The sequence below is a fragment of the Amborella trichopoda genome, chromosome 13 (assembly GCF_054954075.1).
Source record: "Amborella trichopoda isolate Santa Cruz 75 chromosome 13, AtrichopodaSantaCruz75HAP2 v2.0, whole genome shotgun sequence".
In the NCBI taxonomy this organism is placed as follows: domain Eukaryota; kingdom Viridiplantae; phylum Streptophyta; class Magnoliopsida; order Amborellales; family Amborellaceae; genus Amborella; species Amborella trichopoda.
The window spans coordinates 11101302-11127889 of record NC_142348.1 but is presented as its reverse complement, the minus strand read 5'-3'; the positions used below and the strand labels follow the sequence as shown (position 1 = coordinate 11127889).

The 26588-nt window shown below is 36.1% G+C and overlaps 2 protein-coding genes across 3 annotated transcripts; one reads left to right on the top strand and one right to left on the bottom strand.

The window, feature by feature from the left end:
• The first annotated feature begins 8356 nt into the window (after positions 1 to 8356).
• Positions 8357 to 21771, top strand: ENDO2 (endonuclease 2). Of its 2 annotated transcripts, XM_006842247.4 has the most exons (9): positions 8357 to 8577; positions 9155 to 9329; positions 15107 to 15214; positions 15343 to 15398; positions 19467 to 19550; positions 20333 to 20425; positions 20567 to 20634; positions 21302 to 21375; positions 21475 to 21771. In XM_006842247.4, the coding sequence occupies exons 1-9, from the start codon at positions 8398 to 8400 to the stop codon at positions 21567 to 21569; spliced, it is 933 nt and encodes a 310-aa protein (XP_006842310.3). In that variant the 5' UTR covers positions 8357 to 8397; the 3' UTR covers positions 21570 to 21771. The 2 variants fall into 2 exon arrangements, with proteins under 2 accessions (XP_006842310.3, XP_088711041.1); XM_088854915.1 differs by lacking the exons at positions 19467 to 19550; positions 20333 to 20425; positions 20567 to 20634; positions 21302 to 21375; positions 21475 to 21771 and adding an exon at positions 15527 to 15861 and having other exon boundaries at positions 8383 to 8577.
• A 49-nt stretch (positions 21772 to 21820) lies between these two features.
• On the bottom strand, positions 21821 to 25921 carry LOC18432138 (Adenine nucleotide alpha hydrolases-like superfamily protein). The gene is made up of 4 exons (XM_006842248.3): positions 25709 to 25921; positions 25007 to 25098; positions 24134 to 24252; positions 21821 to 22131 (listed from the first exon to the last, which is right to left on the bottom strand). Exons 1-4 carry the CDS (start codon positions 25884 to 25886, stop codon positions 22035 to 22037), a joined length of 486 nt encoding a protein of 161 aa, XP_006842311.1. The 5' UTR covers positions 25887 to 25921; the 3' UTR covers positions 21821 to 22034.
• Positions 25922 to 26588: the final 667 nt, after the last annotated feature.

Sequence of the window (26588 nt, the reverse complement as noted above, 5' to 3'; positions counted from 1 at the left end):
TCCCCACCCCCCCCCCCCCCCCCCCCCCCTCTCCCCCCAACTCAAAAAGTATGAAATTCTATGAATATTTAATTTTAGTTTGATGTAATGTTATTGGGTCTCAACCATTTCAAGATTTTGTAATGATATGGGCCTCCCCTTTGATTTGAATCATATATTCACATGGGCTTATTTCTCTTGATTTGACAGTTTTTTCATACTTTTTAGGTACATGTTTTTGGATAATTGTAAACTTTTTTTTGATAATTTTTAGGTACACATAATTGTTGATGTTTTTAGCTAAAATTTTAATTTTTCTATGTACAATTGGGTCGGGTCCTGTCAGGTATAGGTCTGGTAAGATATTCTACACCCGATCGGGTCCGGGTCCCATACATGGATTTTCAGGTCGGGGACCCCACCCGACCTGTTCTCAGCCCTACAGATACACTCACACAACACACACACACACAACACACACATACTCGGACACAAACACATTATTAGTATTGGAAAATTGGTAGAACTCTTGCAGTTTTCCTGGCAAAGAAATATTGATTCATTGCAGCTCCCTGTGCTGGCGTAGGAAATCATAGCCACCCAAAGTAAGGAGTGTAAGGTTAGTCTTTTGGAAAGTCCGAACCTTTTAGAAAGCCTGGACTTAAAAGCCTGGACTCAACTCTGAATGAGACGCATGCACTTATTGTGATTTTTAAGCTCAAGTTTATAAAAGTTTGGCACAAGAGATGACACAATAGGTAATACTGAAGTATATGCAATTACCAGATTTATCTATGAGCATTCGTGCTTGAGAGCAGTGAAATCTTTTTTGGTCATATGCACTTGTATCAAATTAATTTTCCATTGACTTCCAGAGGCTTCGGGACATTGTGAGTTATTTCTAGGGAAAATTGCTGAAAAACCCCTGAAATATACTTTCTCGACATGCTACCCTCACCCTAAACTTTCCTTACTTCTTTTTCTCAAAAACCATATTTTCTAACTAATAATCCCCCTCCCCCCCCCCCCCGCCCCGAACTTAAAAAGGATGAAATTCTATGAATATTTAATTTTAGTTTGATGTAAAGTTATTGGGTCTCAACCATTTCAAGATTTTGTAATGATATGGGCCTCCCCTTTGATTTGAATCATATATTCATATGGGCTTATTTCTCTTGATTTGAAAGTTTTTTCATACTTTTTAGGTACATGTTTTTGGATAATTTTAAACATTTTTTTGATAATTTTTAGGTACACATAATTGTTGATGTTTTTAGCTAAATGTTTTAATTTTTCTATGTACAATTGGGTCGGGTCTTGTCAGGTATAGGTCTGGTAAGATATTCTAGACCCGATCGGGTCCGGGTCCCATACATGGATTTTCAGGTCAGGGACCCCACCCGATCTGTTCTCAGCCCTACAGATACACTCACACAACACACACATACTCGGACACAAACACATTATTAGTATTGGAAAATTGGTAGAACTCTTGCAGTTTTCCTGGCAAGGAAATATTGATTCATTGTAGCTCCCCGTGCTGGCGTAGGAAATCATAGCCACCCAAAGTAAGGAGTGTAAGGTTAGTCTTTTTGAAAGTCCAAACCTTTTAGAAAGCTTGGATTTCAAAGCCTGGACTCAACTCTGAATGAGACGCATGCACTTATTGTGATTTTTAAGCTCAAGTTTATAAAAGTTTGGCACAAGAGATGACACAATAGGTAATACTGAATTATATGCAATTACCAGATTTATCTATGAGCTTTCGTGCTTGAGAGCAGTGAAATCTTTTCTGGTCATATGCACTTGTATCAAATTAATTTTCCATTGACTTTCAGAGACTTCGGGACATTGTGAGTTATTTCTAGGGAAAATTGCTGAAAAACCTCTGAAATATACTTTCTAGACATTCTACCCTCACCCTAAACTTTCCTTACTTTTTTTTCTCAAAAACCATATTTTCTAACTAATAACCCCGCCACCCCCCCCCAACTCAAAAAGTAATATCTTTTTTGACGAAAGTACCCCTTCATGTGCCTTCAACATACAAACAAATCATTTGGACGGACCCCAATAATACTTTCGCTGGACCGCGGTTGTTATTTGCCGGACTTACGACATATGCCGGACTGCATTTCTACAATACGAGACTGCTTATTTAGACAGTGATATGCCAAAACACCCTACTCATGTATCTAAAATGCCGGACCGAGACCATGAAATGCCAGACTTACGTCTCCAGTAGTAAAATCACTGGAGCGAAGTTTTGTAACGCTTGACCGCGAGTAAGATATTGCCAGACTGCATCCTCCTAGTGCCGGATAGATCAACCATAACGTCGGAACGAAGCTGTGAAACGCCATACTTAACATCTTTCTAGAAACACATGCTGGACCGCACATTGCAAACGCCAGACTGACCCCATTCCAGCAAGTAAATTGCCAGAGCACTGCTTCAAATCGCCAGACTGCCCACATTACAGTAAACATCGCCGGACTGCGCACATACACTGCAAGACAACTGCATCAAAACGTCGGAGTGATTTTATTACAGTACGCAAAACGTTGGACCGTGCCCACAAAATGCTAGACTGTTTATGCAAACGCCGGATCGACGGTCACAAAATGCCGGACTGTCTACGCAAATGCTGGACTGCCTACGCAAACGCCGGACTGCCTACGCAAACGCCCTTTTTAACATAGAATTTAAAAAGAGAGGGGTGGGGGGGGGGGGGGTAATTTTGTCTTTTTCTATTTTTTAAGGTTGGTGGGATATTAGTCAGAAAAGATGGTTTTTGAGAAAAAGAAGTGAGGAAAATTTAGGGTGTGGGTAGAGTGTCTAGAAAGTGTATTTTAGGGGGTTTGCAGCTCACCAATTTTTAGTGAATTTTTCCACATAACTGTAAATTGTAACTGTTAATAGTGGAAAAAGAGTCTTCAATTTTAAACTCTAGGGTCTAGACCATTATAGTGGGAAACAAATTTTTTTACAGGCTCATTCAACCCACTTTTAGTTTTGTTAGTTTATGGTTGTGATTTTTTTCTTTTGGTGAAGGAACCATTTTGGATTTACTCAAATAAAGAAAAAAAAAGAAAAAAAAAAAAGAAGAAAAATATTTTGGGATTGGGTCTTGTATGAGCCTATACGCTATTTGCAAAATTTAGAGATATTCTTGACAAATTTAGCAAGAGTTTTGATCAAGTACTAAAGGAATCTCACTATTTTGCCATAAAGAGCGATCAAATCGGGCAAGTTTCTCTTTTTCTCAAACAAAATTTGCGTGAAGAATACACATGCTTTAGTCCCAAAGTAGCTTTCATTTGCAGTATATCTGTTACATATTTCGATTATTGAAAAACAAAAGGCTTAAGTAGGAATTCCAACAAGTTCTATCAGGATTCTAATCAATTTGAGCTGAAATTCAATCTTGTTAGATTGAAATCATTCACCTTTATTTGGGATTTGAGCTAATGTCTTTTCTGCCGATTGGCCTAGACCAGAAGCATAGTTCTAAAACTCTGATGATGAAAGCCTTGAATCTAATGCATATGATGAAGCTTACCATATTCTTTTTTACGATGATAATGATGATGATGATTGAAGACTCTTGGTATTGACTATTGACTGTTGTGTTGAGTGTTGACTATTGTGTCCTAGACTATATGTTTTTTTGAATTTCTGTATATATTTTTTCTTATTTTTAGTTTCTACTTTCTAGTTTCTAGTTCTGCTATCTAACTTTTGTGTGTACAGTTTACAGTGTATCAGACTATCAGTGCATGCTTATCTGGTTTTACTGTTTTAGTATTCTATAAAAGTATGAATTATGGTCTTATGGATTATCAAAATTCTCTTCTCGACTTTTATCTTCTTTTTTTTTTTTAACTGGGATTATGGTCTTATGGATTATCAAAATGCTTATGGATTATGGTCTTATGGATTATCAAAATTCATATGAATTAATAATTATCAGTCATCAATTTTTTTTTTTTCAATTGGGACCCCCAGGTTCTGGTTGCTCGCCTAGGTGCTGGGCAGTCTCGACCCCTATGGCCCCCTAGGTGCCGCTCAGAGCTTTTTGAAACACTGACAATATCAGACTACTGCCATTGAATCCAGAACGTTGAAAAACCCCTAGATACCAAATTTTGGCTCAATCGGACCCTTTGGAACTATTATGAGCCTAGCTTACCACAAAGGGTGGGTTTTACACTATTGATGTGCAACTTCGGTGAACCAGTTTCCATTTATGGAAAGTGTGTTTTCATTCAGAATGATTTTCAAATACTCAAAACTCACTCATTTTGAGTCCAATTAAGCTCAAGTTTGGATGCGAAATAGATCTCGATGACCTGCTCGTTTTGACATATGGAATGCGTCATGGCATGACCCAAAATGAGAGAATTTCTAGAGAGAAGATGGGTTTGAAACATGAAAAATCAGATTTTATAAAGAAGAACATCCAATTATTTGATATGCCAAAGCTCAAGATCCCGATGTCGGATCATCGTAAATATGGGTCTGTTGCAATCGTGCTTTGAAGAGCTACAATTTGATATAATCAAAGGCCGGATGACACGATTTTTGAGGTCGAAAATGACATACTTTTCAAGTTGTCTGAATCTCATATTTTGGCGCCTTCCCAAAATTAGAACGCGCTCAAATGGAGACCAAAATGGATGAAATTTATTGCAAAAGATAGCGTCCTCTTCAATTTGTGATCAAAATGAAGACTTGGAGTGTCATAGATCGTGCCGAATTGATGGTCGAAGAATCACAAGTTCATTGAATTTGTTCGAATTTTGGGTTCTTTTTAAAAACTCCATTTCAAGACGATCAAAGGATATCAAAACGTGCGCAATAGTTCAAGCATCGATTATACGACAATGATCGTCCAAATTATCATCATAAATGTCCGAAAAACCTCCCGAGGCCTAGCAATGACAACAGGCTCCTCATGGAGGGATGATTTTGTCATTTGTTGAAAAGTGCTTAGGGGAATTTTGGTCATTTGATCAAAAAACGGGATTAATATTTTTATTCATAAAATGTGCATTTTTGGCAATTTTGATAGATTTTTAGCATTCCACCCTTGTTTAATGTTTGCTCTATATAAGAAACTCAAGTAATTTATAATAACACTCTTGTAGACTATCTTGAACATTTGGAGTAAATTATTGAATTCTTTAAGTTCTTACTTGTTCTTTAGCTTTACTTTCAAGTTCAAGATCCAAGATGGGAGGAGAGAGAAACATTTCTTTTAGAGAGAAAATACCCTTAGAACCCTACACTTCCTAGAACCCCAAAGTTCCAACTCCTTTAGGATTCCCAACTCTCAATCTCATACTACCTAGAACTCCTAGCTTTCATACACCCTAGAACCCCTAGCTTCCAATCCTACTCCATACACCCTACACCCTAACCTATACTATATATCACAGTACATCATATACCCTAGACTATTATATACACGTTAGCTAGCTTATGCCTTAGCTCATCCTGTACATCTTAGTCCCTATACACCAAACCTCAACTCAACCCACCTAAGCCATCCACCTAGACTTTAAACCTTAGCCTAGACCCACAAAGACCTTGACCTCTCTCTCATGTGCATGCAAAGGGACCGATGAAGGTGCACCTAGGCTCAAACCCATTCTAGGTCTACCTCTCTCCTCTCTCTTCTCTCTATTTTCTTTCTCTCTTTCTCTCTCTTTTCTATTTTTATGGCTCTCCTTTCTCTCTCTCTCTCTCTCTCTCTCTCTCTCTCTTACTCGGACCCAAGGTGGGTCCGAGCATTGCCCCTCTCTCTCTTCACTGACTCTCTCTCTATCTCTCTCATCTAAAGCCATGGACCCACACTTAGGGGGCCCGGCTTCCCTCCCCTTCTTTTCTCTTGCCTCACTCTCACCCTCTCTCTCGTCAAGTGATGGACCTGTGCCTTAGGTGGGTCTGCTCAACTCTCTCTCCCTTCCACTCTCATGTTTATTTCTAGCCCGCCCCTCTCATCTTGCACCTCTCATCCACCCCTCTCACCCGTCATCCTTTCATTCGCCCCTCTCCCCTATACGCCCTATCTGCCCTACTCACTCCATACCCCTATATGCCCCATCCGCCCTACTCACTCCATACCCCTATACGCCCCATCTGCCCTACTCACTCCATACCCCTATACGCCCCATCTTCCCTACTCACTCTATACCCTTATACGCTCCATCCGTCCTACTCGTCCTATCCCCCTATTCACCCTACTCGCCCTATTCACCGTACTTGCCTTATCCGCCCTATACTTCCTATCCGCCCTATACCTCCTATCCACCCTATACGTCCTATCCGTCCTCTCTTGCCCTATACACTCTATCCCCTCCCCCCCCCCCCCCCCCCCCGGCCCTTTGTGAGCCTAGATTCATACCTCACGTAGGTCCATCACCCCTTGACCCCATTCACCCTTCTTTCACTCTCTTGCCTCTTTAAACCATATTTTAAACTCATCATTCACTTTACTTTGCTTTTCATTTCATCATTATCTTCATTTCTCTCTTTGCACTTTGCTTCTTTCACTCTCGAGTACTCAATTTGAGGTCGTCCTGAGATAGTGCTCTAGGGTTTTAACTCTCATATCTCTAACCATCAACTCATAAGAGACACTATTCTCTTACACTCAGTCACTTGGGTTCTCTTACTTTCTTCTCTCCATTGATCACATCTAGGGGGCTCTTTGGATATAAATGGTCTCATAGTATATAATCCCTTATATTAATGACTAACACATGCAATGACCATCTCTATAGCATGCTCATGTGTATAGTTTGACCAAAATGTATCTACCGTACACATGCATCTTCTGAAAATTGCATTTGTGGAGCATCGGCCCCACATTTTGAAAGCAACAGTAAGATGAAATATTTGATAAATTATTTTTTTTAAAAAGAAGATAAAACATTAGATAATGGGTGTGGTTTGTATAAGGTTGCAATGTTAGACAATCTAATTAAGGAGCACCTCCAAATTTTATCATAATATGCAATTTTGGAGTAAAAAATTATTAGGGTTATATGAGAATCTATTTTCATATCTAATTATAAAATTGTAAACCCTAAAAATAAATAAAATCAAGTAGATCTATAAATTTACAAAAATATTGAAAATGGACGGTCTAGATAATGTGTTGCAATATGCCCTATTTATAGGACTCAAAATCTTTTTTTTTATTTTATATTCATACATCTCAATGTCAAGATGATCAATTAGAGGGTTTTTCAGCATTAAAACAACCTTTTCATTTTTGGGGTGCATCTTAAAATCAACATTTTAAGGTTGCCACCTCAGGTAAACTTTTTCCTTAGATAATATTGATATTTGTCCTTAAATTTTCGACACTTCACACCAAAATAAAGAATTTGGTCCCAATCCACAAGCCCAATGTTCTTGGTGTAATTTCCCCAAATATTAGTGCCCATTTTGGACCTTTCAAAAAAGGCAAGTACGGGTAATGACAAGCGAATTCCACGACCGTTTTGATTGATTAAACGTCCTTTCTTTTTCTTGTACCAATTACCAAAATAACCCAATGATCAAGCACATTTTTCTAAGACAGTGGAATATTTGGCAACCATTTAAATGTAAGGAAATATGTAAACAAGACCGGGAGAATTGATGATATTTTCCAAAAGCTGGTAAATTTTGACAAAAATCATGAGCAGTCTCTAAATATTATTTTACCCAAAATTTATATACTTTTGTAAAAAATCCCTTTGGCTTACTTTTCAAAAAAGGGCAAGGATCGAGTGCTCGATCAAGGTAGCAAGATTTTCAATTGAACAAGTAGGTCAAACACCCAGTTAAGGGTAGGGCTAGCAATGGGCAAGGCCAGCCTTAGCCCATCGAAAAGACTTTGGCTTAGGCTCAGCTTTTGTTCTATCAAGGGTTGAGCTAGGCCAAATAATATATATATATATATATATATATATATATATATATATATATATATATATATATATATATATATATATATATATATATATATATATATATATATAAAGAAAAAGAGAGCCGAGCCTGGCTGAAGAAGGTTGCCCTTAGCCTACCTAAGGTTGGCCTTGCACAACTCATGGGCCATGGTTGTGCAGGATGCATGAATGCAAGGAAAATGAATTTATTACACCACCAATCCTTTTATGCAATTTTCTCCATTTATAACATATTGATTGTATGATTAAATACGCTTTCCTTTTTAATATGTCATTATTAAGGAAACGAAAAAGAAGAAAAATATCAGTATTTAGATTGAGGAGATCTATTTTTTAAAAAATGTATAGAGGGTATTTTAGGAATAAAAATAGTCGACGTAACCAACGAAAATCCAGGCTAGCATTCATTCATTTGGTGGGCCTCGACTCGATAAAAGCAACCCATTGATTCATGTTCCTCTTCACACCATTTTTAGTCTTTCTCATTTCCTTTTTCTTCTCTCTCTTGTTTTTGATGAAAATGGATATGAGATTCAGAATTTCGATTCTATTTTTTCTTGTAGCAATACTGCTTCCAGCCGGCCATAGCTGGGGTAAAGATGGCCATGCCATCATCTGCAAGATAGCCCAGGTTCTCTTTTTTTTTTTTTCATCTTTCTCAGTAATCATGATCATTGGATATGCTCAGATTCAATTTAAACTGTTGGATCATATGTAGCTATAAGCTAAAAAGCGTATGCCAGCATTATCCATATGTACATGCATATTATTTATGGGTTCTTCTTTATAGACCCATGTTGATTATAAAGCTTCATGTCTGTTTCTCTCTCTCCCTATGTTCTTGATTATAGGTTTTTTTCATGTTTTCTACAATCCTGGAGTAGTAAAGTTGGGTTTTATAGTTTTTAATTTGTTTGGGATTTCTCCCTCTCTCTTTCAAGCTTTATATCAATAGGTCCAAGCCTTTATTTGTATTCATTTGATTTTATTGAGCTAATTGTTATTGGGGCCTTTATCAGTTTCCAAATCTAGCAATGTTTTTTTTTTATTTTTTACTTGGTTTTAGTGTTTCCCTCAGGAATTTTTCTTCATATATTTAAAAATTGGCAATCTTGGTTGAGAATGGATCAATTTCTTTTGTACAGTTTTATTTTTAGTGGATCATAGAGAAATATGATAAGTTTTCATTATTATTTGTATGTTTGCAGTCTCGTTTGAGTGAAAATGCAGGAAAAGCAGTGGAGGAGTTGCTGCCTGAATACGCAGGGAATGATCTAGGGAGTGTATGCTCATGGGCTGATCAAGTCAAATTTATATTCCACTGGTCCAGACCCCTCCATTACATTGATACTCCTGACTCCTTGTGCAACTACCAGTACTCTAGTGCGTCTCTCTCTCTCTCTCTCTCTCTCTCTCTCTCTCTCTCTCAGTGTTCAATTGCTGCATCCGCCCTCAGAACTCGGCCATAGGCTGGGTCTGAATGGCCTGGAACCCGGCCATGGGCTGGGTTTGAGTAGCCCGGAACCGTCCAGGTAACCTGCCCTAGCAGGTCTCGACTCCTTAAAAAGGGTTAAAAAAAATTTAAAAGATATCTCAAAAAATCTTAAAAAATATGAAAATTATGTTTAAAATATAATTAAATAAAACACGTCCAAATGAGATAAAAATGTAGTGAAAAAATGGATTTTGGAAAAAATAATTGGTGCACAAGGATATTTTAGAAAGGGGAAACTTAGAAATAATCTAAAAAAGATGAAAAAATATAAAATAAATATTTATAGCCAAAATACTTCCCAATATTTTCTAATATTATAAAAAACATTAAAAAACCTATTACATATAAATTCTTATTTTTTAGATTTATTATTTTTTTGAATTTGTTTTTTTAAAGTTAAGGTGGTCAAGCCGGTTGACAACCCTAGCCAGCCATAGCCAATGGTCGGTTCTGATTTACCCGACCGGGTCCGGGTTGACCTGGTTTTGCAAACAGTTTCTCTATCTCCACTAGCTTTTAAGGGAAACATCAGGGAAAAAATACACTAGATCTTAAGGGCCCGTTTAAATGGACTAATCACATGTATTCGTATTGGGTGTGGCTTGTCGAGAGCTGAGGCTCTAAACAATCAAAGTAATACGTACCTTCAAATATTGTCGAAAAATGCGTTTTCAATACTGGAAATTTTCGTGATAGACTTAAAATATAATTTTATTTTTAATTAGAAAGTGTAGATTGAATATATCTAAAAACTTAAAAATTGATGGTCAAAAAAGGCGTTACAAGATGTACTATTTCCAAAACTTAAAATCCATTTTTTTTTCATATCCATGTATCTGGATGTCAAGATGACCAACTCGAGGATATTTGGGCATCAAAACAATCTCTCTAGTGAAATTCTTGAGGTGGGCTCTAATTTGATTGTTTAGAGCCTAGGCTCTATATAAACTTTTTCCATTCATTTTTACTTTAAATCATGAGCCACTAGAGCACACGTCTTTCGCTCGCAAATTGCAATTTTTTCAAAGAATAATAACAGAAGTTCAGAAATAGAGTTAAGTCATGTTCAGTTGTAAGCACAAACATGATTTTTTGAAGAGAAAAAATATATACTAACGCCTGATTGTACAATTTTTTGAAGAGAAAAAATATATACTAACGCCTGATTGTACAATATGAAGCATGGAGCGTCGAAACAGTGTGGTTCATATAACTTCATTCTTTTATAGAAATTTATGAAGAAAGACCCAAGACAGTCATGACCTATTTAACATTTTATTTATTTCTTCTATTTAATTTAAAAAATACCATAAAAAAAATGTATAACTATGATGTATAATTATGATTTATGAGTTTGAATAGCTGATGTTTTGATAATGGGATTGTATACAGTTAGACCACTTACTTTTGATATATGGAGCTCACAATTATTTACAACCATCTGATATAAAATCCGATAGCTTATGTGTGTAACAAAGTTCGAAAAAAAATCTTTTGAACTTTGAGCTTGGCCAATGAAATAAATGCAGCTACCAAATTTTACATCTAATAGTCAAGATTGATTGTGACCATCTTATAACAAAGTTAAATGGTCTTATCATATACTTTTCCTTTGATAATTAGGTAAATGGGTTGTATAGTAAGAGTCCCTTTGTTACATAAACGTCACATATATCTCTACCTACATGATCTCAAATTTAACAGCTTGAGTTGTGTCCAAAATTTGAGAATTTTTTCTTTGGATTTTTAACCTAGTTAATGACATGTTCACAATCACCCTATTTTGAAATGAGATGGAGATGAGTGATTGTGATTTTTTTGTACCAAGAGTAAATAGTTTCTATGTATACTTTTTTATTGAATTACCCGAATTGAACATGTATTTTATTGATTCTCTCAAGGTCACACACAATAATGTTGTACTATTAGGTGTCAACTTTATACTATAGAAATAAGGTGTACCTGAAACTTCTGCATGAAAATATCGTTATGGTGTAAGATATTTTGACCCCAAATTATGAAATAGTTCCAAATATGATGCCTATCAAGCATATCTATATATGCACTTGAAAATGTTGGAACTCATGTTTTATATAATATATTACCAGATGTACTATATTTATGACTTGAAATCTATTTCTCTGTTATATTCATACATCTCGAGATCAATGCGATTAATTTTAGGAATTTTTTACCTTGGAATAGCTTTTTTACGTGGCTGTTTGAGGTGCATGTAATATTTTTTTTACTTTTTCTTTTATGCCCACTCTTGTTGGGTGCCACTCCTTTTTAGCAATGTCTAATTACAATCTCATTAAGGTCAAAAGAACGGTGTTTTTTTTTCTTTCAAGATTGGATTTTTAAAATTTGGAGATTAGAGATTACATTTATAATCCTCAAAATTGGAGATAATTTGTCTTTAGTTACATCCAAAAATAAAGTATTTCATCATACAATATATTTCCATCCATGTGCCTGCCCTTACAATCCCTAGCAAAATGAATGTTCCCATTGGATTTGGTCATGACACAGTTGCCAAAAATGGCGTAAACACTACAAATTCCTCCCCATCTAGGCGTTATCTCCTTAACATTGCATTTAGGGCCGTTTGGATCCCGGATATTTTCAATCCTGCAAAATTGAGTTTTCTTGGGAATATCAATTCTCAGTTTGGATCGCATATGGTAGTAATCAAGAAAATGCAAATTCTCTCTTTGGATGGTCTGGAATATTTTTTTTTTGGAATGCAAATTCTCTCCATCTCTCTCTTCAAAATTTTTGAGATAGTTTCATTCTCTAATTTTTTTTTCTAAAATTTTAATAATCTCTCTTTCAAAAACTTAAAATTGGAAATAGTTTATCTCTCTAAAAATTTTGAGATAGTTTATCTCTCTAAAAAATTTATATACTTTCTCTCTCCAAAATATGATATAGTTTATTTCTCTAAAATTTTGAGATACTTTCTCTCTCCAAAACTTAAAATTTAATATAGTTTCTCTCTATAAAAATTTTGAGATAGTTTCTCTCTATACAATTTCAGATAGTTTCTCTTTCTGAACAATTTCAGGTAGTTTCTCTCTCCAAAATATGATATATTTTCTCTCTAAAATTTTAAGGTACCTTTTCTGTCTAAAACTTAAAATTTGAGATAGTTTTTTTCCAAAAATTTTAAGATAGTTTCTCTCTCTAAGAAATTTTAGGTACTTTTTCACTCTAAAATTTGATATAGTTACTCTCTCTAAAATTTTAAGATGCTTTCTCTCTCTAAAACTTAAATTTTGAGATGATTTGTCTCTCTAAAGTAGTTTCTTTCTCAAAAATTTTAATGTGCTTTCTCTCTCTAAAACTTAAAATTTGAGATAGTTTATCTCTCTATAAATTTTAGGTATTTTCTTTATCTAACATTTGATATAGTTTCTCTATTTAAAATTTTTAAATAGTTTCTATCTCTAAATATTTCAAAATTTGATATAGTTTCTCTCTCTAAAGTTTTAAGATATTTTTCTCCCTCTAAAAATTGAAATTTGAGATAGTTTCTCTATCGAAAATTTTTAAAATAGTTTATCTCTCTAAATATTACAAGTACTTTATGTATCTAAAATTTGATATATTTTCTCTCTCTCTTTCTAAATTTTTAAGATATTTTCTCTCTCTAAAACTTAAAATTTGAGATAGTTTATTTCTATAAAAATTTTCTGGTAGTATTTCCATCTACAATTTGATATAGTTTCTAATATCTCTCTAAAACTTAAAATTTGAGGTAATTTCTCTCTCTAAATGTTTTGAGATATTTATCTCTAAAAATTTTAAGTAGTTCCTATCTGTAAAATTTAATGTAGTTTCTCTCTCTAAAATTTTAAGATACTCTCTCTCTCTAACATTTAATATTTGAGATAGTTTCTCTCTCTAAAATTTTAATATGGTCTCCCTAAAAATTTAAATTTGAGATAGTTTATCTCTCTAGAAATTTGAGATAGTTCTCTCATTAAAAAATTGGTATACTTTCCCTTTCTAAAAAATTGCGTATCCTTTCTCTCTCTAAAATTTGACATAGTTTCCCTCTCTAAAATTTTAATACCTTTTTCTCCTTGAATTTTTTTTAAAAAATTTGTTCTTCAGTAGCAAAATGGATCATTTCCATGAAATGTCAATTCCAAATTTAGGCTTAAAATAAGCATTCAGAAATCCTATGGAAATCTCAATTCCAAGTGAACCAAACACGATTGGCCCATCTTTTCCAGAAAAAGTGACTCCTGAAAATCTAAATCCAATGTACCCTTAGGTGAACGAATTTTCGCTCTCTATTTGAATTTTTATGTAAAGGTTCTGAATTAGTCGTTTAGACTTTAGACATGCTAAACAATTCTAGTGGCAAAGGGCTGGACTTGGGCTATGTCTAGTGGCCATTATCTCCATAGTGCTGACCTAGTCTTAGGTCTCAGGCTGGGCCAAAAATAAATGGAGAAGAAATAATAATAAAAGGGAAATTATTGTTAATATACCTAAATTTTAATAAAATCGTAAAAAAACTCCCAATTTTCCAAAACCTCGCCCACACTCTTTTTCCCATTTTTCGGTTTTTTTGGACGAAAATACCTTTTACGGTAATCTTTCTACCGTAATACATTTTGATCTTTATGGTAATTTAAATTTCGTTACAAATTGAGATAGTATTACGGTATATAAAATACCTTAATAGTATGAAGTTATATTACGGTATTGTTAATACCGTAATTGTTTGTTAATGTATGGTGAAGTCCTTACGATATTCTTATTACCGTAATAAGCTGAAAAGCTTCAAACCGAATGTAATATAAGGTTTACCTCTTTCCTTCTTTTGTTTTGAAAATTTCACGTGACCTTTCTCATTGTTTCCCTTCCTCTTAATCATGTCTTATACACCTTCAGTCTTAAATCTAGATAATAGGAGATATACATGGTTTTTGCTTTAAATTTCTCCATATTTGGATGATAGTATTTCGTTTCATAGGATTTATGTTCGGGTTTTCCTATTGCAAGGTTTATTTGGATTAGTGTAGATAATTACGGGGAGACAGGGAAGAGGGGGGTAACCCTGATATTAGCTTTGGTTTGAAGCTTTTCAAAAATACCGTAAGGACTTCACCACACATTACGGTAATTTAATTACTGTAATAATTCAAACAATAACGGTATTAACATTACTGTAAAAAGAAGATTAGTTATTACGTTACTTGAAGTACTGTAATATAACTTCATATTATTACAGTATTTTATATACAGTAATTCTATCTCTATTTGTAACGGTATTTAAATTACCGTAAAGATCAAAATGTATTATGGTAGAAAGATTATTATAAATGGTATTTTCGTCCAAAAAAAGCTGAAATTTGGAAAAAAAAAGTGTGGATGAAGTTTTGGGAAGTTGGGGTTTTTTTTTTACGATTTTATTAAAATTTAGGTATATTAGCAATAATTTTACTAAAAAAATTAAGAGAAAAAGTGGGTTGGGCCAAACCACGCTCGCACTGGCCCTGTCCCTGTCATGGCCCCTAGGACACAGTTTGTGTCCCAAGTCTTATGGGCCGGGCCAACCGGGATAGGCTGAGACAGGCCGCCTGTCCCATTGCCATCCAAATGCACAAGACCACAAATAGTTGCAAAATAATGAAAAAGATGTTGGTAGGGGACTGCAAGGATGAAGATGGTGCTAAAGACAGGTGTGTTGCCGGAGCCATTAACAATTACACCAAGCAGCTTGAGACCTATTCACAATCTTCATCTTCATCCGGATGTATGTCCTCTCTCTCTCTCTCTCTCTCTCTCTCTCTCTCTCTCTCTCTCCACATAGCTCAAAAATTACGGTGGGTATTGTTTGTTGCTCTAAAATTACAGTGGGTATTGTTTGTTGTTCTATCACAGATAATCTCACTCAAGCACTGCTTTTCCTTTCACACTTCATCGGAGATATACATCAGGTATGCCGTTTGCACAGATCTCCCATTGTTCATGGTCACCAATTTCAAGGTACTGTGTATAGTTCAAATATTATGGATCAGCGTTCTGGAACTTGACCGAGTCAACACAAACTCGTTTGATTGGCTAGGCGAGTTTTTTCCAAGTCTTAGTTCAAACCATAGTTACCGGGAGCAGGAGCGTTGGATTGAGGGCGATCTAAAGCTCCGGAGCTCGGGGAGTGAATTCTGGTGAGGGTAAAAGTTGCAGATCAAGATCCCGTATGAACAGGGAGTACGTTCCCGATACATTGGGATTGAGGCTCTTATTTAACGGGAAAACATTCCATGTAAAATGGGAACGGTTCCTATATTCATTAGGATTGCGCTCCCATAGACAATAGGAACGGGATCCCATTTAAAGTTGAGTCGCGTCCCTATCTAAGAAAAATACGTTTCTATTTGGAATGAATTGAGCTCCATTCAAGGTTGGATTGCATTCGGCTTAACTTAGAGCCAATCTCCACCTGTCCTCTCTTTCTCTCTCCCTCTCTCTCTCTCTCTCTCTCTCTCTCTCTTGACCAGAATTCATCACCTCTTCACATGCACTACCTCTTCAAGCTCTACACCCCTAATCCAATGGACCCATCTGTCAAGACGTGTCCCTCTCTATCTCTAACTTCATGAACACAATTGTCTCACTTCACAGTGACTGGACTCTTTCTCTTTTCTCAAAAGGCACAACAGCGACAAAAATCTACATACCTATCTCAACCTCGCTTGCTAGCGGTTGGGGAACTCTATGGCGATCTTCAAAAGGCCAAACAAGCCTTAAAAATGGCTAAAATCTTCGATGAAAAAATATTCACTAAATTGCAGGCAACTCTATGGTTGTGAAGGTTGGTGATATCCTTGATAGAGGAGGAATAGAGTTCAAGCTCCTTTATTTTTTAAAAAAACTCAAGCAAGACGTAGAGAAATCAAATGGGAAGCTCTAAATTTTACAAGGAAACCATAAAAGCCTGAATATACAAGGAGATTTCAGGTATGTTATAAAAGTTGGCCTTGACGAATTCAAGAATTGGGGTGAGTGGTTTTCTATAGGAATTCAAATGAAAAACCTTTGTAAAGATTTGGAAAAGCAAAGTAACATTTTTAATAGAGTACCAAAAAGTTACCCATATGGAATTAGGGCTAGAATAACTGCTTTGAGTCATGGAGGCTCAATTTCTACTCGTTTTTTAGCTGATAACCCTACTATTTTAATGGTGGGTGGCTTTGTTTTTGTTCATGGTGGGATCCTCCCTAAGGATGGAGTTTCGGGAACATAGGGATCGTGAGCCTAAAATTCTGGGAGCGGGGATCTAATTTTTTCAAGACCGCGCTCTGTGGGACAATGGGAGCAATATCCGTGAGGTAGCGTTAGCGAGCTCTGTTGTGAATGGGATTGAGAAGAAGCGAGTTCCCAAAAAGTTGGGAACGGGTTCTGGACAAGATTCCAGCAAAAGAGGGCCGGAGCTGGGATTCCGGAGCAAAAGCGCCACCCTAGTTGGGCCTTCATGGTAACTATGGTTCAAACTGCTTGTTGGGTCCCAAACAGGGCATACTTGGGATCAAACCCAAGCTAACTAAGTGAAGAGGCACACGAGCGGATAGCTAACCAAGAAGCTATTTTTCATTTGACAAAAAATAAAGAAAAAAGAAAATAAAAATAATATATATATATATATATATATATATATATGTCCATTGGATGTACAAGGTGGTCACAATTAATTGTGACCATTGGATGTAAAATTAGATGGATACATTTATTCCATTGACCAAGCTCAAACTTAAAAAAAAAATTTCACATTAGATGGCTACAAGTACTTGTGACCTCCTTATATCAAAGGTAGACGGTCTCATTGTATACTTCAAAAAGCCTATGGGTGAAAATGAACAGTATTTTCGCCCATAGGCTTGGCGCCGTCCAAATGTTTTGGAGGGTGTGGATTAAAGACCATCAGGGATATAACATGTCCGTGATGAGATTTTTTTTCACATAAAATTGACGCAAAAAATATACGGGGACCACCATGGCTTCTGTAGGTCCAAAGCAGTTTTTAGGCAAAACCATCATGGATATAGCATGTCGAGGACAAGGGCAAATTACTGTAACAAATAACTCGCATGTATGTGACAGGGGCAAAATACACACACACTAAGTTTTTGCTTTTTTTTTTTTAAAAAAAAATGAGGTTGGACCACCCGCCCAAGTAACTTGCTTCGTCCAAGGGTTGACTACCTTGGCCGAGACGAGTCCCGATAACTTGTTAAGGATCATCGTAGTTTAGGCACCGTATTTATTTTAACGACTTAACCTGGGCTTCACGGCATTTGAGATTTTCAAAAAATTGTGCTTTGTGGCACATGGATGTCCTGTTATCACACCTCGCACACCAATTCCGAATTTTGTATCTTATTTATGATTTAGAGCATAGCTAGCTTTGCTAATCTATAAGTAAGATATTGTGAAGTGGGTTGGGCCTAGGCAGATCTGGCCCTACCTTTTTAAGTTATCAAGCCTTAAATTCAGGCCTGGCCCAATCCGGCTGACAGTCCTAATGAAGGGGATGAGCCCAATCCATATCAGAACGGGCCCTCAAGGCGGGTCGAACCACTTTGGCCAATTGCATGATTGTTAAATTAATAAAATCACAATAACAAGGACATGTTAGACGTTAGTACTATGGAGCACTCCACTGGTCAAGTAAATGGGACTTGACATCTCAGCCAAAGAGGATGAACCCCACCCATGTCGGAGCGGGCCCCCAGGCGGGTCGAACCAGTTTGCCCAATTGCATGATTGTTAAATTGATAAATCATAACAAGGACATTTCAAACACTAGTACTATGGCCCACTCCACTGGTTAGTACTCGGCCCATGTAGTCTAGCCGCTCGAGACCTGCTGGGCAGGGCTGGCCCATTTGCACCCTCAGTCACATAAGTGAACACTTGGTCAAAAAGTCAAATGGATCATAACTCAAACTCAAAATCGCTAATCTATCTCAGATCACTAGTCCAATTCCCTCCTAAAATCAAGAATCGGTCCTGATCTATCCAGTTTACCTAATTCCCCATCTTTAATGTACTTTTGTATTATTGAAATTCTACATCATAAAATACATATTTCCTATGGAATGATGCAATTTTTTTTCTATTTTTTTTCTTTTCTTTTTTCCTGGATTGCCAATTTGGTTGACCCATATCAGTTCAGTGGATCGCCAATCCGCCCTGACAATCCGTGTTTTTAAACAGTGATCACAATTATCCTAGTGTTAGGAAATGTAGTTAACCAGTACAAGGTTTAGTCCGCAAAGAACTCACTCATGGCATCGTTATATAGTTTGCCTATGTGGCCGTTCAGGCCTCATGGACATGCGAATTTAAAATGAAATGATCATATGAAATGCTTTTAAAAAATCTCATGATAAAGGCATGATATGTATGATATAGGAAAGGGGTTGGGTCATGGAGCCCATATTTAGTTACCATATTGGGGTTTTCTATCCTGTTAACACCACCTATTGACATCTTCAAAAATTGCTAACTCCCTAGTCTATATGCAATTGACACACAAAAAAAAAGGGTATGTATGATATATTTGAAATTTGCTGTGATTCTATCATATGCCACCACCATCCGTGTAGTCCGAAAATTCGAAATGTCATAAAGGATATTAGGTTTAATTCGGAACAAGAAACCAGTAAATGAACAAGAATCCTGTTTAGAGGTTGGTATAAGAAAGGTGATGATCTTAAACTTTTCTTTAACCAGTCTCAAATCCAGGTATAAGAGCTAAGTTGTATTAAGTAAACAATCAACGTAAAACTTTACCAAAATTTTCCATGAATCCAAAACATATCCTCTTTAGAGGTCTTGTGCAAGGTGTGTATAGAGTCCACAACAACTCCCTCCCATAATGCATTTGGACAATTGGTTATGCGAATTGCTTTAATTGTGCCACAATATTTATTCTCTTTCTTGCATAGTTCCATTCATTCAGCATTTTCCTCAAATATTTTTCTCAAGCATTCTTTCAATTGCAGCCACTACATGTTGGGTTCACTTCAGACAGAGGAGGGAACACCATAGATGTCCACTGGTACACGAGGAAAACAGTTCTCCATCATGTAAGCTTTAAAACTACTATTTTTCATTCATATCGAACTAATGCTGAATTAGTTAACTATACTTGTGGCAGTGAGGGTATCTACTGTGAAGAAACTTGGAATCACTTCCATATTATCTCAAATATCAAAATGAGGGCTTTGACCAAACTTGGCCAGCACTGGCAAAGCTCGTTGGCTACACATGCTCGTGTAGCCAACGGGCAAAGCCCCGATTGATGTGGTGATGCCTAAATTTGTACAAATTGGCTAAACCGCGATTGATGCAAAGATGCCTAAATATGTACAAATTCACCAAGCTACCAATCATATACAGAGAATCATGAACAAATCTAAAATTGGTGTATATTCAAAACACTACATTACCCAAGATTAAATAATCTATGGGCATACAAAATATTGTTTAGAAAAATTTATTAGTTTGGATTCCCACAAAACCGATGTGATCTAATCATTAGCCTCCTAGATTGGGCAAGAGGAGAATTGAAGTGCTCATAATTTAGACTTAAGCCCTGGACATTACCAGAATCATGTTGGAAGGCGTAGAATGGTTCTAATTATCAAACCATCAATCCATTTCCCATGTGTCTTTTCTTGCAACCTCATTTCAAATGGTAAAATTGTTGGTATTCATCTGTTAGACATACATCAACTCATATTACATATGGTTTGGCGAACCAGTTTATGCCGGCCTACGTTACATATGGTTTGGCGAACCAGTTTATGCCGACGTACGTTACATATGGTTTGGCAAACCGATTTACCCCGGAAAAATTGATTAACAGGTATGGGATGATAGTATTATTGATACTGCACTGGAGAGAATTTACGATTCCAATGTCGACAGTTTGATCGAAGCCATCCAACAGAATATTACGGTACCAAACTGACAGCTGCTCTCTCTCACACACACACATAACATGCATGGATGCAAGCCCTCGTATTTGATCGGTGCGTTTGCGACATCCATGCAAAATATATTAGTGTTTTCCACTCATGCACTTTTTTGTGTGTAACAGGGAGAATGGGCAGATGAAGTTAAGAGCTGGGAAAAATGCAGTTCAAATCAAGATGCATGCCCAGATCCGTAAGTTCCTCAAAACCCATGTGACTTGTTTTTTATATGTTTCATCCACCCCATTTAGTTCATCCTTAAAAGATTATAAGCCTAGGAGTACATGAAAGTTATTCTGAATGTCGTCTAACAAAAGTATGATAATTACTTTTAACAAGATCACAGAAGGAACCCAGCCTTTTACAAAATTGCAGAAAAAGCCCTTCCATTAAGTGCTAAAATTTAACATTTGATTTACATGCTCACTACAAAATTACTCATTCCTGCCACAATTCAAGAGTAAAATAGATTTATTTTTGTTAATTTTCTGTCGTTAGTTCGGGACGGATCATTTTCATGCTGTGTCTAGTTGGCCATTTTGTGTTGGTGTTTTTGCCATTATCCCCAAAATCATTGAAGAAAAAATATAAGTATGGATCTGTGCGCTTAACCATCCAGAAAAAAGATATTTAGTGCATAGCAGTGAGGAGATCAGAGGAAAATCACCAATTAACATCCTTTCATTCCTAAAAAAGAAAAGAAGAAGTGCTACAAAAGGCAACATCTTTTGAATCCTTCGAAAATGCAGTTCTTATCTATCTCCAAATGGATTGAAATACCTTCTGATTGAAGTTCCATATCTAGAAAAGTAGGCGCATTATAGGCTTGAAGTGATTGTGGGTTGTGCTTGAATTTGCAGATATGCAACCGAAGGGGTTCATGCAGCCTGTGACTCCGCATACAAAAATGTCACTGATGGTTCAGTATTACGAGGTAAATTGAGAAGCTATAAGCCATTACCATGCCTCCAGTGTCTATCTAATTTTGCACTTTTTATTTTCATATCTATTTAATGGTTACATAAAATTGCAGATGAATACTTTCTATCTCGCTTGCCTGTTGTCTACCTGAGGTTGGCACAAGGAGGTGTACGGTTAGCAGCAACCCTCAACCGAGTCTTAGGTTGAGATCAAATATTTGAGTCGCATATACCATTTACTACTTTCTTTTTAATAGTTGGTAGAATTCATGGTATTAATAGACAAACATTACTTTATGTAAACATTAATATGGGCACAAGCTGAAATGCTTCAAAGCATTTCGAAATGCTACATATAGTAAGGCTGGCATTTAATCCAAAAGGAGAAATAAATTGAACATGTAAATCAATCGAGCATGGCAGAGTTATCAGTACCATAACCAAGCAAAGTCAACAACAAAGTAGAACACTTAATTTCTTTATTTCATATCAATGCTCATGTTGAAGGAACAATAGTCTTTCATAAACATCATATATAAGATTTACACAATTTTTTATTTGAAGCAAACAACTTTTTATTTGAAGAAAATGACCATAAGGCACTTATTTCATAACACGCCTCCCATCAGAGAAACAATGTCATATTTACAAGAGATTTACAAACCTTAATATATTAACTTGCCCCACTTGTTTGTTTTGGTTTCTTCACAACCAAAACAGGGCATTTAGCATGGTGTACACAGTAATTGCTCACACTCCCCAAGAAAGCCCTGATTCATAAAATGCCACAAATCAGAAATCAATAACATAAAGAACATTTTCAGGATCATGAAAGTCAATGCAGGTTTAATTGAATAAAAATTTAACCATAAAGACTAAAACAACATTGTATGATTGTTGTACTAAACTATCAGGTTGATAGTAAATTCATGACCTAACCTTTTGAACAATTATGTTATGGAGACTTGTTTCTAGGGTAAAATGTTTCTGAAAAGTTTTCATTTTTTTTCACCCTTGTATGTATTTGGAATCATCTGCGAACATTTCTATGGAAGGTCTAACAAGGAACCTAGTGTATCATCTGGGGCCATGGCCATATGAAAATTCCCTACACATCATGACATTTCATTTGGTGAATAGTCTTTTTTGGATTGTCATTCTTGCTAAAGATTAATGTTTAAGAATATAGAAATAAATATCTGGTTGATATAGAATTATAATTATATTCAACTCCAGATTCTCTCCCAGTTGACTGTCTAGAAAGCCTAAGATGTCCCAAATATGGTAATGACAAGCTACATTTTGTTCACAAGGTAATCATGTGGACTTTCAGTAACAACTTTGGTTAACAGCCAAGCAAATCTGGTCTTCATAGAGAATATAGGAAGAGAAGGAAGTCCACAAGCTATCTCTCACAAATGGAATGAGAGTGGGCCTCAATGTGCGTGGTACGGTCGGTGACAAGCTGGTAACAGTGATAGTCTCCAAGCAGATTAGGGGATCGAATAAAAACACTATTCAGTAATATGCAAAGCCAGAGTATCTCGTAAGAGGCAAAGGACATGGTTTTCATACTCTGCTTCAAGACTGGATTTGGAGAAAATATCATAATACCAAAAAATAATGGATTTTTCAAAAAAACACAATATCCTAAGGTGGATGTATAAGCAACTAGAGAAGCATGACAATCCTGCCAATTTGAAAAGACTCATCATCTAAAAAAACTCGGCTCTAAGATCCAATTAGATTAGGAAACCTACAAAGAATTTCTCATTAATCAGAATCAGGGATTACTCACATATATATACGACAGACTAGGCTGTAAATTTGTGCTTTGCCTACAGACTCAGCCTTGTTTCAAGCTGAGTTTACTGGTTAGAGTCGGTCAAGTTGTTGAATCACGGTTAAATAAACTCACTTAGTTACTATGCAACATAGACTTGAGTGCACCCTCAATTGACTCTTAGAGTCCTTAAAAAATGGTACAGATAGAACACCACATACCCAAGTATGTATGATAATAAGAATATCCAACACCTCAACAGGATAGTGTGTTATTATATAAAATATTTGCTTAATTCTATTGTATTCTTTAGATGTAGGCTACATTATCCTTGTATTTGTAAAGGCCCCTACTCATTTGGACCGAAGTCCTTGCATACAAACTCTATAATCTTCATTGTTCTCTTAATGAGAATGATTCCCCCACATAAATCTATAACTTTTTTTATTTTTAGTTTTAGAAAAGAACACATGCATAGGAGTTTATATAAAAGGAAGATCGCCTTTAGACACATGGCCACATCGGAGCTCTCTCTCTCTCTCACACACACACACACGCAAAAAAAAAAAAAAAAAAAACATATAAGAGGACAATACATACAAGTGGCACACATGGCCAATTGGGGCAAGCACAGACTTCAGGATCCATCTTAAATCCTGGAAAGATACTTTTTCGATATCCCATTTAAGAATTTTTTCTAATGCACTTAAATCTTAGCTTCAGTTTGCTCTATCAATAATATAATGACATGCAGCTGGCTACTTTGAGACAATAGCTTAATGTGTCTATTTTGACTGGTGCTCAAATTGTCTATCGGAAGCTACAAATCCTTTGCGTGCATAAAGATCTAGAAGTGTTTCCTCTACAACCAAATACAGTATGCCCACAAAAAATAGGAAACCAAAAAATAAATCAGTTTCATTGATATAGATGAAAAAAAACTACTCCCAAGGACAACACTAACTGTATCTAAAAACAATGCATCTCACCTTTGTAAAGCTCCTCGGCCATGGCTACCCAAAACTAGCAGTTCAATTTGATATTTCTCAACAGCTTCACATATGGCGTCTTTAGGCTCTCCTCTTACAGTGATTATCTCAGCAGTGATCTAATACATCAAAGAAATTCATAACTCTCCAATATAGTTTTAAACTGGCAAATCGTCTCTGAGCAAAGGGGTAAATCACATACAGTATATTTTAGCATATATATAACCAAGATACTTTGCTACTCTAGAAGTAATGACAGCAAAGTCAAATCACGTATTTTATTCGACACCATCTTTTTTACGGAAGCATGAATATCACAGATGGATTGCAGACTAACACCATTTTGAGAATCCTTTATTACATATTTACATGATAAATCATTACATGGATTCAATTTTTTTTCTTTAAGGGATACTTCTCAGGGAAGCCCTGTCTAAGTTACAACAACCAAGCTTTTTACTAGCCTATCTATTTTATTTTTTTCAGGGAAAGATTGGAACTATCCAACTTTATTGACAAAAGAGAAGCACTATTTGTTGAAGTCATGAACAACAGTCCCATCTCTCAGCAACATCTCCACAAAATGAATTAATAACTCAAGGGAAGAACTCCCTTTATAGGCATGCAAAAGCTGGGAACGCTTTGTGAATTCGGTTCATTTTCATCGTAGTCTTTCCTCAGTTCTATTCTTTTCTTTCTTACATTTCAGTCAAAACTCGAGAGAGCATGATAGGTCAAACATTTTCAGAGCAAATGACCCATGCAAATGATCCAAGCTATCTTTCTCATCAATCCAAAATGGCAAAGAAAAGAACACTAAGCTCACGTCCATCTTGATTTTGAGGCAAATGCTCTCCATTAAAGTGAACTTACACTCCTCTTAGTGCAGATCTCCTTGATTTTATCAACAAGCACCTTTGTAATCTTCCTCTGCTGATCTTGAAGAGCCTCAATCAATTGAGGGGCTACACACAATGAAACAATTCAACTTACAAGCGATCCTAAATTAACAAAGATTCAGATTTATCAAGAAACAACAGCACTGAAACAAATAAATTTTCACACTCTGATCGTATTGAAACAGAAGTGGTACAGAATAGAGCATCATCTAGCGAAGCATGAAGCATGTTTCGAGTACGACTCATGGAAACATGATGAATTAGGCTTCAGAGAGAGTAGCTAAAATGAAAATCTATTTACAACAGATGCAAAATCATTAATTAGGCTCGCCGAATAGCGGCTACAGAGACATTAGAGCAATCCACAGGTTCCAAAAAAACTGGTAAAAAAACATACACAATTCAAACGAGTAAAGCCTGAATGTTTGACAAAAATTTGTGATAGCCCACAAATTCAGTCACAGCGAGAGAGAGAGAGAGAGAGAGAGAGAGAGAGAGAGAGAGAGAGAGAGAGAGAGAGAGAGAGAGAGAGAGAGAGAGAGAGAGAGAGAGAGAGAGAGGTGGTGATTAACTTATGAATGAAGCAATTAACATTGAACCTAAAAAAAGTAGCAGGAAATTATTGGACCCAAAATCCAGAATCAACAAATAGAGAGAGAGAAGGAAAAATGCATACGCGCTGCTCCAAGAGAAGCTGCATAGGCATAACTGATATTATCAAGGGGTTCGACGTGAAACACATAAAGCTGAGTAGAGAGAGACGGGAGGAGGTTCTCCAAAAACCACTCAAAAGCATAGCGGTTACACTCACTGTCATCCACTGCAACCATCACCTTCTTCTCCCCTTCTGCCATCTCTTTTTCTGTAAAACTCCATTTGTAGTGATGAGAACACTTGTCAAACTAATGAACTTCAAGAAGCATCAAAAGAGATAATTTATAGCAGGAGATGAGATCGTGCATGGAACAAACGTGGCACATATTTGGCAAACGAGATGGGTTCCCGGTGGTAGCAAACTGCACCACGTGAGCTTCGGCTAATGGTTTAGGCTTCCATTTCCAGCATTACTAAAATAGGGTACGGCCTCACATCACTACTAGCTATTTTTAAATCAGGCCTTCAGATAGTGTTGAAAAATATAGTTTTCATCATTGAAGAAAAAATCTAGCTGTAAAACCGGTAACCACCAAATATTGTTGAGAAATATAGTTTCAATCGGGTGACCGGCTGTGTATGTTTTAAAATATTTATGTAAAATTTCAAAAAATATGCGACTTTGTTTGTAATGTGTTTTTTAAATACAAAGATTGAAAATTGTTTTGGCTATTGATGCTTATTTTTACAATTTTTCATCTGTTTTGAACAATTTTAAAAATATCTTTTGGCACAAATATTCTTTAAAATCTATTTTTCGTTAATTTTCAAATTCATTTGGACGTGCTTTATTTAATCATTTTTTAAAAGAAAAAGTTTATATAGAGCCGAGGCTCTAAATAATCAAATTAGATCCTACCTCCAAAATTTCACTAGAAGAGATTGTTTTGATGCCCAAATAT